This window comes from Psittacula echo (assembly GCF_963264785.1).
Source record: "Psittacula echo genome assembly, chromosome: 1".
Classification (NCBI taxonomy): domain Eukaryota; kingdom Metazoa; phylum Chordata; class Aves; order Psittaciformes; family Psittacidae; genus Psittacula; species Psittacula echo.
The window spans coordinates 94,862,693-94,876,937 of NC_137735.1; the positions used below are offsets into that span (position 1 = coordinate 94,862,693).

At 44.9% G+C, this 14,245-nt stretch overlaps 1 protein-coding gene across 1 annotated transcript; it reads left to right on the forward strand.

The window, feature by feature from the left end:
* Positions 1–397: 397 nt before the first annotated feature.
* Positions 398–13,740, forward strand: WEE2 (WEE2 oocyte meiosis inhibiting kinase; the record flags this gene model as incomplete). The annotated part of the gene is made up of 11 exons (XM_080634806.1): positions 398–730; positions 4,351–4,550; positions 5,412–5,460; positions 7,827–7,999; positions 8,638–8,759; positions 9,979–10,125; positions 10,956–11,057; positions 11,351–11,436; positions 12,307–12,477; positions 12,567–12,709; positions 13,584–13,740. The coding sequence occupies 11 exons, from the start codon at positions 398–400 to the stop codon at positions 13,738–13,740; spliced, it is 1,683 nt and encodes a 560-aa protein (XP_080490932.1).
* Positions 13,741–14,245: the final 505 nt, after the last annotated feature.

Here is a 14,245-nt window from a genome sequence, read left to right on the forward strand (position 1 = left end):
TGAGGGTAGTGGATAAGGTATTGGTAGGTGGAGAAGTTTCTCTGTAGGTGTACGGGGAAAGGCAGTGACTTCTGAGTTGTACCTGACTTGTGCCAGTAAGACACAAAGTAAAATCTGTTACATGAGCAGTAGCTGAATGGATTTATACTTGGTAGTTCTGGGGTACTTTCCTTAATCAATGTCATCAAACAACGTCAACAAGTGATCAAGGCTTCTGTGTATGGGGGATTGGGGTGGGGTGGTGCATGCGATGAATAGAGCTAATGTCTTGATAAGGCAAGGAAGAGGATGGTTGCTCTGCCTGTGTAAGTAATGCCCTCTTCCTTTCTCTCTGTCCTTCTCCCTCTAACAAGGCAGGCCAATATCATACCAGCTCTGTTCTGTTTCATATGGTGAGATGGATGATTGGGACAACAGCGATGAATTCATTCAGCGACTGGACTTTTCCAGCTGTGGTGAAGAGAGTGAAGACAGAAGTATAAATGAGGAGGACACCCTGAGCTCGAGCCCCTCCAGGAGCTGCGAGTTCTTGAAGTGGCAAGCGAGCAGCCCTCTGCCAGCAACCCCTCCAAAGAAGCTTAGTGACATCTTCCTGAGCAGGACAAAAGCCTGGATGAGTCCTACCATGGTGCATTCCCCAGTCGCGTGCAAGAGGCTGGGTGATGCCGAGACACCACTGCACATCACCTGGAAAAAGCTGCAGCTCTGTGACACCCCCCACACTCCCAAGGTAATGGCATGTATCTGCTCTGTGTCTGAGTGGGTGTCGTGGTTTAAGCCCAGGCTGTAAATCAGAACCACACAGTCTGCTCCCCCCACACACCCCTTTCTTCCCTCTGCTTCCGCAGGGACGGGGAAGAGAATCAAAAGAATGCAACTCCCACGGGTTGAGATAAGAACAGTTTAATAACTAAGGTATAACACAAATCACTGCTGCTACCACTAACAGTAATAATGACAAAGGAAATAACAAGGAAGAGAATACAACCGCTCACTGACCAGTACCTCGGCCCCACCCCTGCAGTGATCCAGCCCTTCCGGGTAACTCTCAGTTCTACATCCTGGGCATGACGTGCTGTGGTATGGAATACCTCTTTGGCTAGCCTGGGTCAGGGGTCCTGTCCCTGCTTCCTCCCAGCTTCTCCTCCTCCCTGGCAGAGCATGAGACTCACAAAGTCCTTGGTCAGGGTAAACATTCTGACCAGCAACTGAAAACATTGGCTTTATCAGTATTATCCCCAGGCCGAAAGTCAAAACACAGCACTGCACCAGTAGAAAAAATGACTGCTACTGCTAAACCAGGACAGTGGGCAAGCTCTCCAGAATTGCCGTTGAATTGCTGCATGGGTGGTGAGGGGATCTGTTGCTTGTCTCTACCCTTAGAAACCTGGACCATGAGCTCCTTAGCTGTCAAAGGGTTATACTGTAGGTGTGAATAGACACCTGTGTGTGGGAGCGAAGTCTTGAGTCTTTCCAAGCTGCTGTTAAAACTCATTAGTTGGCATCAGGTAATTCTGAGTTAAAAAAATCCCAAAACCCAGGTAACCAAGTGCCTTGGTTGCCCGTGTGCCCCTCACATTCTGCTTGGGGGAGTGAACATCTATGTAGCAATGTGCTCCCAGAGGGATAAATGCATCTCCCTCTCCCTTCAAGGAGCTCATCATTCCAAGAGGAGCTTGGAGACAGGCAGTTTTCCTGACTACTCTGTCCAGTATATTTTTTGGATGCAAGTGGGTTTTCTCTTGAAAGAGAAATCTGGGAATGGTGTGGTGGCTGGGGTATACTTTGGTAAGTCTTGATCACTTCCAACCAGGTTGCTGGCAAAGTGATGCTCATTCTCTTTTTCTGTGGAGCTGAGCTGCTCAGTGAATTTGGGGAAAGCGGGACTTTCCCAGGTTAGCAAATCCCCTGTGGGATTTGGGGTAACAATTCAGTGTGTGCTTGTGGAGGAAGGTTACCTGTCTTCCTTTTGTCACTGTCCTAAAATGCAATTTATCTATTGAGTTAGCTTCTTGGAAGAATAATCCCAGCACCTGTTTTCTGTGAAATTTCTTGTACAGAATATAATGCATCTGCTTTGTCTTCTGTAAGCACAAGCGGAGGCTTGGCACCAGCTCCTCTGTTCCTAGATAGCTTCTGTTGTATGCACTGGCTTCTAGCATTCAAGACTTGCAATGAAAGTAGCTCTTTCAGTCCTCTCTTCTGCTCTGTATTCCTGCTGTACTGATAGGCTAGTTGCTCCTTTGCTTAAGTGGTACACAGAAGATCAGTCCTTCTGCCCTCCAGATAGCTGATTGTGTAGGGAGAAGGATGATCCTGTGCCCACATACGACCTTTTGTGTGGCCATGTTTACTGAGGAATGACCTGCCATTTCCACTAGGGGAAAGTGGCTCTAAATGGCATCACTCCCAAGAATTTTCTGCAATGACCATTTATAAGAAATCTCCCTGAATCTCACCTGAAAATATGTGAGAGGTCTCAAATCTCTTCCAGACCAGATAATCTACTGGTAGTGGAGGATGCTTTCAGTGTGTGCTTTTGTGTAGCTGAAATGTTGGCTGGATGCTTCAAGACATGCTGCTTCTGGGTTGTCACCTTGTGTAGCCCATGAGCAGCAATTGCACTAAATCAACAATTCCTTTTCCTTTGCTGTCTTCTGGGATAAAGGTCTTGTTTCCAAGTATGTTGCAAAAAGTTGGGCTCTAAAGGCCCTAAATCTGCTTGTAAGCAAGGCTGGGAGCATTGATCTCAGAACACTTGAAGACAAGAGTAAGGGTAAGAGCAGTGTCACATCCAGCTGCAGACAGATAAGCACTGGGGCCCCAGCTAGGTTGCATGTGTTTATATGATACATTATGATTGCAGACTTACCCCATCCTGGAACAGATTGCTAGAGCTAGTTGCTTACATTGTATGGCAGCAGCTACTGTCAGATGATGATACTGGAGGCAGGTCTGCTTGATTACAAAATAGAGCCCTGGTAGAGCAGATGGGAACTACATGCACACAACAGCAGGCTACAATGGTATTTTAGGTCACTTTCTTGTGTTTAGTCTAGAACATAGCCACAGTTCTACAGAGCTTCAAGGCTGCTGGGTAAATTAGGCTTGGACATCTACTGCTTTTGATACGTTCATATGCAGATCTTTTCCACCCAAAAGCAAGGAGATGCAAACCAGAGCATGAGAAAGTGATCAATAACCACTTCCAGGTTCATAGTAAACAAGTAGCTGAACTTCCAAGTCTGGTATAGAAACAGAATGATGCCCCAGAAGTAGCTATATCCATGAGTGCAGCATCAATTAGGTGGATGCAGGATATCCCATGCACCTTTTAAAGGATTTCATCCTCAAAAGCTTTCAATAACAGAAAGAAGATATGATCCTGGAGTGACATTTCCACTCACAGAGTAAGACCACTGTTGGATCAAAAGCATAGAGAATTACCTTGATCTTCATGACAGGGAGAGTTCTGGATTCTTGAACGACTTTTAACTAGGAGAGGGATATATTAAAACCCCCTTTAGACCTAACACCACTCTGCTGAAACAAAGCAGTTTGTTTTTTGTCAAAAAACAAACTTGTATTTCAAAAGGTCGATGGTTACTCAAGGGGTAAAATCACAGCAAGTAGATTCGTCTGTCTTCAGATCAAGATAGGGTGCTTATCTGAAGTTACGCTTTATTCAGCACAAGGCCTTAGACTAGTAGGTGAAATCAAAAGTTCTTCTGTGGAAAGCTGAACTATAGAAGATCCAGAGGTTCCTTCTGAACTTAGATTTCTGAAACTTTGTTTTCTTCTTGACAAGAACTGTTTTCTGGTCACTTTGCCAGTAGCCATGTAAAAGTATTTCTACCAACTTCCCCTATGCTAATGCTGCTTATTGCTGGGGTGCCAAAAGGAAACTTGTTCTATCTCATCTTCTGACAAACCTGTCCTAACCAAACTGATGCAACAGTCCCTGCTTGGCAGAACTGAGTCTTCTGTGTTAATACAACATATGATGTCATTTCTGTGTCTCTGCAGGTGGGAAAGATGAGCAGCTGGCTCCTCTTTAGGACTATGCTTGCCAAAAGGGCTCTGCAGGCCTCACCCAAGTGAGCAGAGAATAGAGCCTGAAAGGGCTTAGTGAGCAATGTAATACTCTGTGGAAGGAGAAGAAAACTGTTAGGACTAAATCTGGGATGCAGGGGTTTAATGATTCAGCTGTTCTGAGGAAGGAAGCAGAGTTCTCCTTGATTTGCAGGAGAGCAAAGACTTTATTCTGACACTGCAGCAACAAAACCAATGCTTGCCAACCTGCCCCCCTCCCCCCCCCCCCCCCCCCCCTTTTTCTTTCCCTCAATACAGAGCCTGTTATCGAAGACAGCTTTTCCTTCATCTGGGACAAAGGTCCCACCCAAAGGCTTCCGACATCTGAGATTTACCCCTGGTGCTGAACTGGATGACTCTACCCAAGCATCTCTTGTCAACATTAACCCCTTTACACCAGAGTCATATCGACAAATGCTCTTTCTTCCTAATGCTAAGCAGAAGACCAGAGGAGAGCTGTAAGTGAACTACCCTTAAATAATAGGCTGGAAGACGGCTGTGAGTAGTAATGATGGAGATGTCTAGTACCTGGACTTGTTTGCTAACAATGAATCATTCACTTCTGTAGTATTCATTGGTGCAGAGCAAACATTAGCAGACACATGAAGGTATTAGAAATATAAATAAAGTAAGTTGTTTCCTTTTGTTCAGAAATTTAAGTGGGGCATCAACAGCTAACTTCAATGCTATGGCTGTAGGGGAAAATTGTACCTCTTTCTTGGCCATGGGTGGAGTGGAGCTTGATTCAGTTACGCTTATACTCACAGCTTGGAAGAAATTAGATGCACGTTTGCATGTAATACAGCTTTTAAGGTGGGTGCAGGCTACTGCTGACCTGCAAAAGCTCCAGATCTCATCTGGGTTAACCAAGACACAAATACAGTCAAATACCTGTGCGCTACAACTCCTGACCCTGACTGTAACAGATGCACAGCTGGGATTCCCCTTTGGAATCACAGTGGAGCAGTTTTGTTCTTCACTAGGAGCTTGTTGTGCAAGGTCATTGTCCAGTGCAGCTTCACCAGTAATAAGGTGGCCAGGAGAACGATGCCGCTGAACAATCATTCAGTCCTGTGAGCAGTACTGAAGTTGATATGTGGAGGCTTTCTAATGGAAACAGAAGGCTTCCTAGCCTGGGACTACAGTCTTTAAGGCCTCAGCTAGAAACTGGTTGTATATTAACACTCTACAAAATACATCTTTAATTAAACTGTGAAACAAGGTTTGGAGATTCTCTTGAAAAATATTTTCATTTCAAATCTCAGTTGGATTGCTGCCTTGAAATGATAAATCCAGACTTTCTTAAACTTCTGTTATAGGAGGGATCCTGATCCAAGAAGTAAAACAAAACGGGAGCTACCTACATCGGTGAGTGTCTGTACATTTCACCCCCACAGAGAGGATAAGATGCTTGCAAAGACTCGTTGCTTGATGAAATCTCTTCTGCTTTTGGAGTACAAATCATGGTGGCATGACAGAGGATGAGTACGTATGACAGAATAATCCCAAGCTGTTAACATTTTAATGTTAACATTTGTTTGAGACAAACTTGGAAGTGATTCCTGTCTCTAAAGGAAGCCTGTACTAAAGCAGATCTGACACTTTGACAAGTAAGTCTAAAAACTCATTGATTTTTGGTCAGGAGGTCTTTCTAGGAAATAAAATGTAATTCAGGTTCCTTAGGGAGAACTGTATTGCTGTATTATTGAGTTGGTGTAAAAAGTGACTGTACTTTTGTGGTTTGAAAAAGCAGGTTTATTGCTGTTTGTATGAAACGGTGTACTGAGCATCTTTGGACGCTTCTATATTGCAAATAATATATGGATCTGCACTGCAAAAACACAGGCGGTGATCTGAACAGCTCTGATGTGGATAAGTACTGAAGGCAGAGTTTCAATTGCAGTAGCTACAATGGCAAACTTCTGAAGCAAGGCAGCAAGCTCTGTACTTCAGTAGGAAAATGTCCTGCTGCGGGGTGTCTGTGTGTCTTGGAGCCCAAGGGAAGGTCTCTTCACAGCTTATGTAGCTACAGGACAGCAAATGCTGTCTTGCAACTCAAACCTAAGTTCTCTTGCTGTTGCTGATGTCTGTGCTTTCCTGGCAAGTCTCAATGGTAGGGTGTACTGACTTGGCTGCATGGGGCAGGGTGTGAGGTATCATGTACCCCCACTTGCACTGGCAGAGATGGGCAGCTGGTGTGGGAAACCGTATCTTGCAGCCTTCTTCCTTATTGCCAATTTATTTGGGGGGAGGTCCTCATCCAGCTGGCTTCTGGAAAGCAAGCCAAGCCTGAACTAAATATCTGACTTCAGATGAGGAAAATATCTCAATTTTCCTTGAAGGAAGTCTCTTGTCTTGTTCAAGTAAGTAGAATTGTTCATTGTAATTATGAAATACTTAGGCTTACTGAAGAATAATGGTACCCTCTGGCCGACAAGATTGGTATTGCAGAAAATCTTATCTGCATGGAAAAAAAATAGCTGCAGACTAAATCTTCTACTAGGTAACATCCAGGGCTACCACGATTTGTCCCCAGCCCCCCCCCCCCCCCCCCCGAAGAAAGCCTCAAATAACTTGACTTACTGAAATATTCTGATGAAGTGCTGATTAGAATGAATATGTAGTATAGGCACAAAATTGTATACTAGTAAATACCTTTATTCCCTGAGCTTTTTAAGATACTATAAAATATAGCTGCCTTATGAAATACAACCTGTTCTGAAGGGCTGCTGGTTTGTATGGGCCACATCTTGCTGGCTGTGGGGAACAACTCTTTACTCCCACCCTTTAAGGTCATATATACCATATACTACAGCAATCACAACAGGGTTTTCTGTGGAAACCAGTGTGCAACATGAGCCATTGTCCCTGTAAGGGATGCAGGAGGATGAAGAAAAGTTACTTAGTCCACTCTCTCATTGTTCACTTCATGCTTCACTGCTTATCTCTTCTTTACTTATCTCCCCTTCAGTTATTTTCCTGTCAGTTGGCATCACGCTACAAGCAGTACCAGCAGCTCCTATTTCCCTAATGACCATTAGTGTAGCAATAATGATGTTCCAGCTGTTCTGCAGGCTTTCAGCCCTTTGTGGAAAAGTGGCTCCTGGTGAGAAATTGCTGGGAATACAAACAGATACACGGAGGTCTGCTAAACTGCCATTAGTCAACAGCTGGTACTTCAAACATGATGAGAGCCTGAACTCATGCAGAATGTCCTTGCTGCAGGCTGCCTTAGCTGCCAGAGTAAAGCAGCTCTTGCATAGCTATGGTTGCATTAAGCCAACACAATGAGCTTCTCTCCTAAGCTCAAAATAGGCAGTAGCATTTGTTTAAACAAGTTCAGTACAGAAGTCTAATTCAGAAGTACTGGATGTCCACCTAGCAAGGCTGGTAATGGGTTATCTTGAGCCTGCAGTAGCTGATTGGAAGACAAGTATTTTGTTGTTGCCTGCTGTTCATCCCTGACTCCATCAGCCACAGGCCTAGAAACTGGGCAGGGCTGCCAAGAGAAGAGGTGTGATGGTTGTAATCCAAGGAGGCTTAGGCACATACAACGAGCTAACCACCTTTGTTATGTGGTCAGGAAAAAAGCACAACATGCTTAAGTGAAAGTGAGCATTTCAAGAACAAACTTTCACAATGGGAAAGGGAGCAAAATGGGTGCTTTGTGACATGATGAGTGTTACTATCTAAATATTTAAACTCACACTTGCCTTGTTTTTGTGACCTTGTAGAGATACCCTCTGAAAGAGAGCAACATGGTTTCCCGTTACAAGAAGGAGTTCCTGGAGCTAGAAAGAATTGGTGTGGGGGAATTTGGCTCTGTCTACAAGTGCATCAAACGCCTTGATGGATGTGTTTATGCCATCAAACGCTCCAAAAGGCCTCTGGCAGGATCCTCTGATGAGTGAGTGTGCTAGCTAGAAACTGCCAGATGAAATTATGGGCATGTTCTTGGGAGCTGTGATGGGAGGGAGTGTGGATCTAAAGGTATCTGAGGGGTGGCATAAGCAAAAACTGGCTGCTGTTGCACTGCCAAGAAACAGCAGGGAGAATGGGGGAAGTTACCACTTTAGGACTATCAGATATAAATGCCTGAGAAAGGGAAGAAGCCACATACATTGCAAATGAGATGATAGCTTACCTGAATTCCTCATGTCCATGCAGCTGGTATCTTTAAAATAATAACTGTCAGACAGCTGATTTGTGATATGTCCCTGCCCTGCAGTGTGGCCAGCACTGCTTACATTGACCAGCTAATGTTGTCCTGCATGCTAAAGCAAAGCCTTTGAAGCTGCCTTTACCTCTTTAACAAGACTTGCTCAGTGATTTATGTTTTTTGATAGCTGCTCAGCACATTTGAGCATGGCTAAGTTTTGCTTCAGCAGCTGTGACAGCCAGACAGTCTGCCAAAACACAAGAGAAAGTTCTAAACACCTCTACTTTCCCTTTCCCAAGCCAGGCTGCAAACCAGGCTTCCCCTTCTGGTCCCAAGCAGGATTGTGTCACCCTGTCACACTGCTTTCTCTGTGCATGCTTCTCCAGGCACGTGGCACTGCGTGAGGTTTATGCTCATGCTGTCCTTGGACACCACCCCCATGTTGTGCGCTACTACTCAGCATGGGCAGAGGATGACCACATGATTATCCAAAATGAGTACTGTGATGGTAAGAGCTGTGATATTGTTAAAGCCTGAGGTCTTGGGATGGGTGCAGGTACCTGCTTTTGCACTTAAATATGGAACGTTTTGGTTTACAGTTAGGCAAGCTGCATTGGGGCTACAGTGCCATGGAGAATCCAGTAAGGGTTCATAATATTTAGACAAAGCTCTGAATGGTGCTAATGCCTTACAAGTAGTGAATACCCTCTAATTTGTGGGAATTTAAAACCTGTTCCTCTGTATTGGCTGCCCTGGGAGAAGTATTCCTCATGCTGATGCTTAGAGCTGTGTCTGGGACTGCTCAGGTAAAACCTGATCTGAGTGACTTGAGCAGGTAAGCTAAGTGCATGTATCTTGGAAACAAGCCCTTCTTAATGGAGGGGACTAATGATCTGAAGAATGACTAGGGCTCAACAGCTGCAGAGGGATGGAGCTAAATAATGAGGTAAACTATAAGTGGGATGCTGCAGGCAGGGTGGTACACTTGTACTTGAGTTTGCCCTTGGCAAGCTCCCAAACATTGGGAGACATTGTAAAAGACATCTCTGCTACCAGGGGAACTGAAGGCAAATATGTAGCTCTCATCTTTCAACTGCTCCTGCAGTCTTGGGGCTCAGTGATGAGTGGTGATAGCTGTTTGGAGTAATGACTTCAAATCTGGTGGAAGTAACCATGAAATTGGTGATCATTGCTGCAGCACTGGTGCATTTCTTGTATTCTAGAGGATGAACACCTGAGGCCAAAGGAAAGGCTATGAAAAGCAGGCTGATGGGGAAGAAGGGTGATGGTATTGGCTAGTCCTGAAATAGCCAGAGTGTCTGGATGGAGACCCACAAAACTCTTTGTGTGTCAAATGTTACATTCCTCAATCAAATCTGCTAGTGGGAGCTTAACTTCCTTGCTCCACCATTCACATACCTGGTTTTTTGCTTGTTAGCATGGAAAAAGTAATTAACTTTTACACTGTTGGCATGCAGCAGCATCACTATCAGGTCAGCCTTTCTGGTGCTGTAGGTAGAACTGCAGTTGCTCAGTCTTAGGCTAGCAGAAAGGCTGAAGCCAAATGGTGATGTCCTAGTTTGATCACTAGAGCATATATAACTGGTCTGGTCAGGGTTTGTCACTAGCAAGCCTGCACTTTCCCTGGGCAACGGTTTCTACTAAGCTATTTTGAACATGCTGCTCCATAAAATCTTTGTCAGGTCTGACTGACTGTTTTCACCTAGGTGGGAGTCTCCAGGATGTGCTGCTGGAAAATGCAAAGCTTGGCCACTACTTCTCAGAAACAGAGCTGAAGGAAATATTGTTACAAGTCTCCATGGGGCTAAAATACATCCACAACTCTGGCCTTGTGCACCTGGATATCAAACCCAGTAAGTATAGCACTCTCTTCCTTTGTGGAGAGTTTTCCAAGTGATGCTGCAGGGACAGCACCTGTAACAGGTCCTTCTGGCTGGACCTATTACAATGCTTCAAAGGAAACAGGACTTTGCCTTACAAGGTGAATGTCTTGTGGTTTTTTGGTGTTGTTTTTTTTTTTTTTTTTTTTTTTTTTTTTTTATCTTGCCATTATTGCTGGTCTGAGACCGAGACTTCTCTGACAGTTGGCAGCATTTTACTTCTGTCTCACAATCTTTGTAATCCTTGCTCATGGGAATCGCTTTGATACTGGTAGAGCAAGTAGGGCTGCTAATGATGATGGGGAGTTCCCTATTTGTGGTTGTCTAGTTGCACAACACTTGACCTTTGCATGTGAGAGCTGAGGAGTGAATATTCATTGTACCTACTGTGAGAGATTAAGTTCCTGCAAAAAAACAGTACAAGCTTTTCTCTCTGCAGCTGAGGATGGGTGCCCTTGGGGCAATACTCTCCCCAGTGTCACATAGTTATATTTTTATAGTGGAGCTCACTTTTCCTGATGAAAGTGCTTCTTTCCTGGGGGAGGGCAGGGGGGAGGGCAGAGGGGAGGGGTGGAAAAGTTGGTAACACTGGGATATTCTATGCATAAGATACAGCTGGTTTTTGCCAGCTGTACTGCTGAGTATGTGAGCTGGGCAGAAAGCAGACTAACAGGTGGGAAGCATGTGTATAGTTTCTCTGGTTGCAAAGCTTAACTAGCTTAACTGTGATTTCTTACAAAGCTGTCAGGATGCTGCAGTCTCCTGCTGCTATCACATAACTGCTAAACTTCCCTGTCTTGCAGGTAATATCTTCATCTGTCACAAGCTGGCAGTTGCGAGCCCAGCTGGGCAGGATGAGAGTGACAGTGAAGATGAATTCTCTTCTAGTGTGGTGTATAAGATTGGTAGGTTTAAGCCCACTTTACAACTGGTTTAAGATTAGGGCTGCTCATTACTGCTTGTTATTGCTCTGTCCTGCTGGCTGAAGAGACTTGCATAATAAACTGAATTAATTCCTTTAAAGAGACAAGTCCTAGAAAACTCCTGTGCTTGTTTCCAAGCTCAGATTCCTGAGTAGAAGCAAGCTTGCTCTCTTACACAATATTTCCCAATTGCTCTGCTGATGCCTATAAAATGCAAGCTTTTATTGATGGACACCTACATCAGTTTGCTACATTGGTTGCTTGTTCTTTCTCAGGTGACCTTGGCCATGTGACATCAGTAACAAACCCCCAGGTGGAGGAAGGAGACAGACGGTTTTTGGCTAATGAGATTTTGCAAGAGGTACTGCTGCTGGCAGGGTGGTGAGAAGTGGGCAGAGACCAACTGCAGTAAAATCATTACTCCGACATATTCCTTGCCTTATCTCATCTTTTGTCTGGTCTGGATGTGAAACTGGCAAAATTAACACTTTAAGAATAGTACAGGCATGGGGCTTGTCATGAATATTTAACATACCTCCTAAGTAACTTTATCATTAGATTACTGCAGCTACTGAATGGGACAAAGCTTTTTATCAGTTTGGAGACACTTCATTTACACACCCAGATGAGATTGAACTGCTGGATGTGATTACTGAAGAATATATGATCCCAGATAACTACCTTGTACAACAAGCACTGATCAGGTAGTGTGGAGAGGTGGGAGGCACAACACACCTTTTAAATTGGCTGTGGTTTTGCCACTCTGGTCAGTGAACAAGAAGAGAATTAAAAGGTAACAACCAGCTTGGATGTGTTCATCAGCTCAGGTATTTAAGTGACAGGATTTTTTTGTGCTGCAAACAGATGAGGAACCATTAGATCCATACATCACATACATTCTTTAGTTTGAGTTGGGCTTGGCTACCTTATTCCCCTGTGGTGTAGGTTGGAGGCATGCATTTCTTGGGCCATCCTCTGGGTTTGTTGGGATGATCCTAATGCGGGCTGCAAGCTCCTTGTGACTGGGTGAAAGCCAATGTGCTGTTAGTTACCAATGCTATTTGTTATCAATGTTTTTTATCCTAATGAGAAGAAAACAGCTAACTGGGATGGTGAAGGCAGTGTTGTATGTGTATTTGTTTGGCTGTTTTTATTTGAGCTTGTACCCCAACTCACCTTCGTTCAGTGCATCAGGATGTTCCCTTTCCATGTCTGTTTCTTCTCTCTGCAGCAATACTGCTATTTGCCAAAGGCAGACATCTTTGCCCTGGCACTCACGGTAGCACTCGCAGCTGGCACAGCACCACTGCCTCACAATGGGGCCATGTGGCACCATATCCGCAAAGGCAATATCCCACCGATCCCCCAGACGCTTCCTCAGCACTTTCTGGAACTCCTCAAGGTGAAGAAATAGTCTTGACAGGGTGGAGGCTTTTCCAGTTGGCATGTGACAAGAGGGAGTGTTAAACCCCGAATTCCTCTGCCTTCCAGCTCATGATCCACCCTGACCCAGCGGAAAGACCTTCTGCCATGGCTCTTACTAAACATCCAGTTCTCCGTCCTTCACGTGGAAAAGCAGTGCAGCTCCAGAAGCAGCTAAATGTGGAGAAGTGCAAGACTGCCATGCTGGAAAGGTAGGGCTGGCTTCAGCATGAAGGCAAGAAGACATAGGCATGACAAGTGCTGGTCACCAGTAGTGCTGGGGGACCAAAAGTGCAGAAAGACCCAGTCAGCTCCTTTGCTTGGAGCTGGGAGGGTGATGGGGCTGTAGCAGGGACTTGTAGTGCCCAAGCAGCTGTGGTTCACTTCTCGCTTGGAGGAGCTGGCTAAATTAGAGCAGTGAACTTGGATGCTTATGGCAACCACTGGTGATGGAAATTATTGATACAATATGCAGTCAATGGGCAGATGAGGAATCCACACTGCACTGAGACAGTGGTCTAGCACAGCAGGAAGAGAAATATCAGGTGGTGGCAATAATCCTCTTTCCCCTTGCTCCCCCTCACTGCTCTTGGCAGTAACATTTTGAGGTACTGGGATTTAGGATCTGCCCCATGACTCCTCTTAGCACAACAGTCAGCTGGGGAATAGGTTTTCCATGTAGACAGGACAGAATATGCTCTGGAAGAGTAGCCAAGCATTAGGGAGAAAAGGCAATGGAAAAGAAGCATGTGCTTTTAGGTATTTGTGCTGCATGAGATGACTGATCAAAGCTCCACCATTCACAAATCTGAAAAAAAACCAGTGAGGGACCCTTCATAGTGATGCCAGTGTGTTGCTGACCCAACGCATAGCTTTATTTTGTTAAACCTTTAAAGATGATCTGTTCTGAAGTAGAAACTCTGGAGATATCTACTGTAATCTTCATCTCGCCCTCTGGGGTGGAAAGTCACCATCCTCCAGCAATGCTGGAGTACTGCAGTAACCCCCTTGAGCAAGATTGTTCATAGCTTTCTTCTGCAGCTGATGGGGATTTTCTTCCTCTCCTCTCCCATCTCCCCCCTGCAGGGAACTTAAAGCAGCCCGCCTTGCCCAGACCCTCATAAAGGACCAGCCCTTAGGAAGTGCCAAGTTGCAGCAGTCTGAAACTTCTCCTAAGCACAACAACAAGCGCCTCGTGGGAGGGAAGAGCTGTCGCTCATTTAGCTTTACTTTGGGTTACTGAACTTGTGTTGTCCAAAAAGCTCTGAAAGGCTGCTGAATGGCCCTGTGAAAGCAGAGGGTATGCACAGACCAATGCCCCATATTAGCTCTCCCTGTTGTGGTTTTTGGTTCCCTCATTAGTTATCATGAAATGTTGGCTGAGGGAAGAATGACTAGTTTACAAGTGTCAGATCATGAGATAAGATTATTGTCCTCTCTATCTTACCTAATTTCTTGTGTAATTGGTCTTCTTCTAGCCTAAGAATACCTTTGCTCTACAATGAAAAGCATGGCATTTTCTCTACTCATTTCCCTCTTTGTTTAGTTGGGGCCTGTTACTGATGTTTTTGTGGTCTTAATGCTCTGGCCACCTGTGTATCTTTAGAGGGGAGATAGTGGCTGTATATGGAGACAGCATCTTCAGCTGGGTCCTCCTAGGAGTGAGGAGCTACAGACTATGATAGTCAGGTCTAACTATGCATTAGGAGACAGACTGGTTACATAGCAGTCCTGTGGCCTTGGGATGT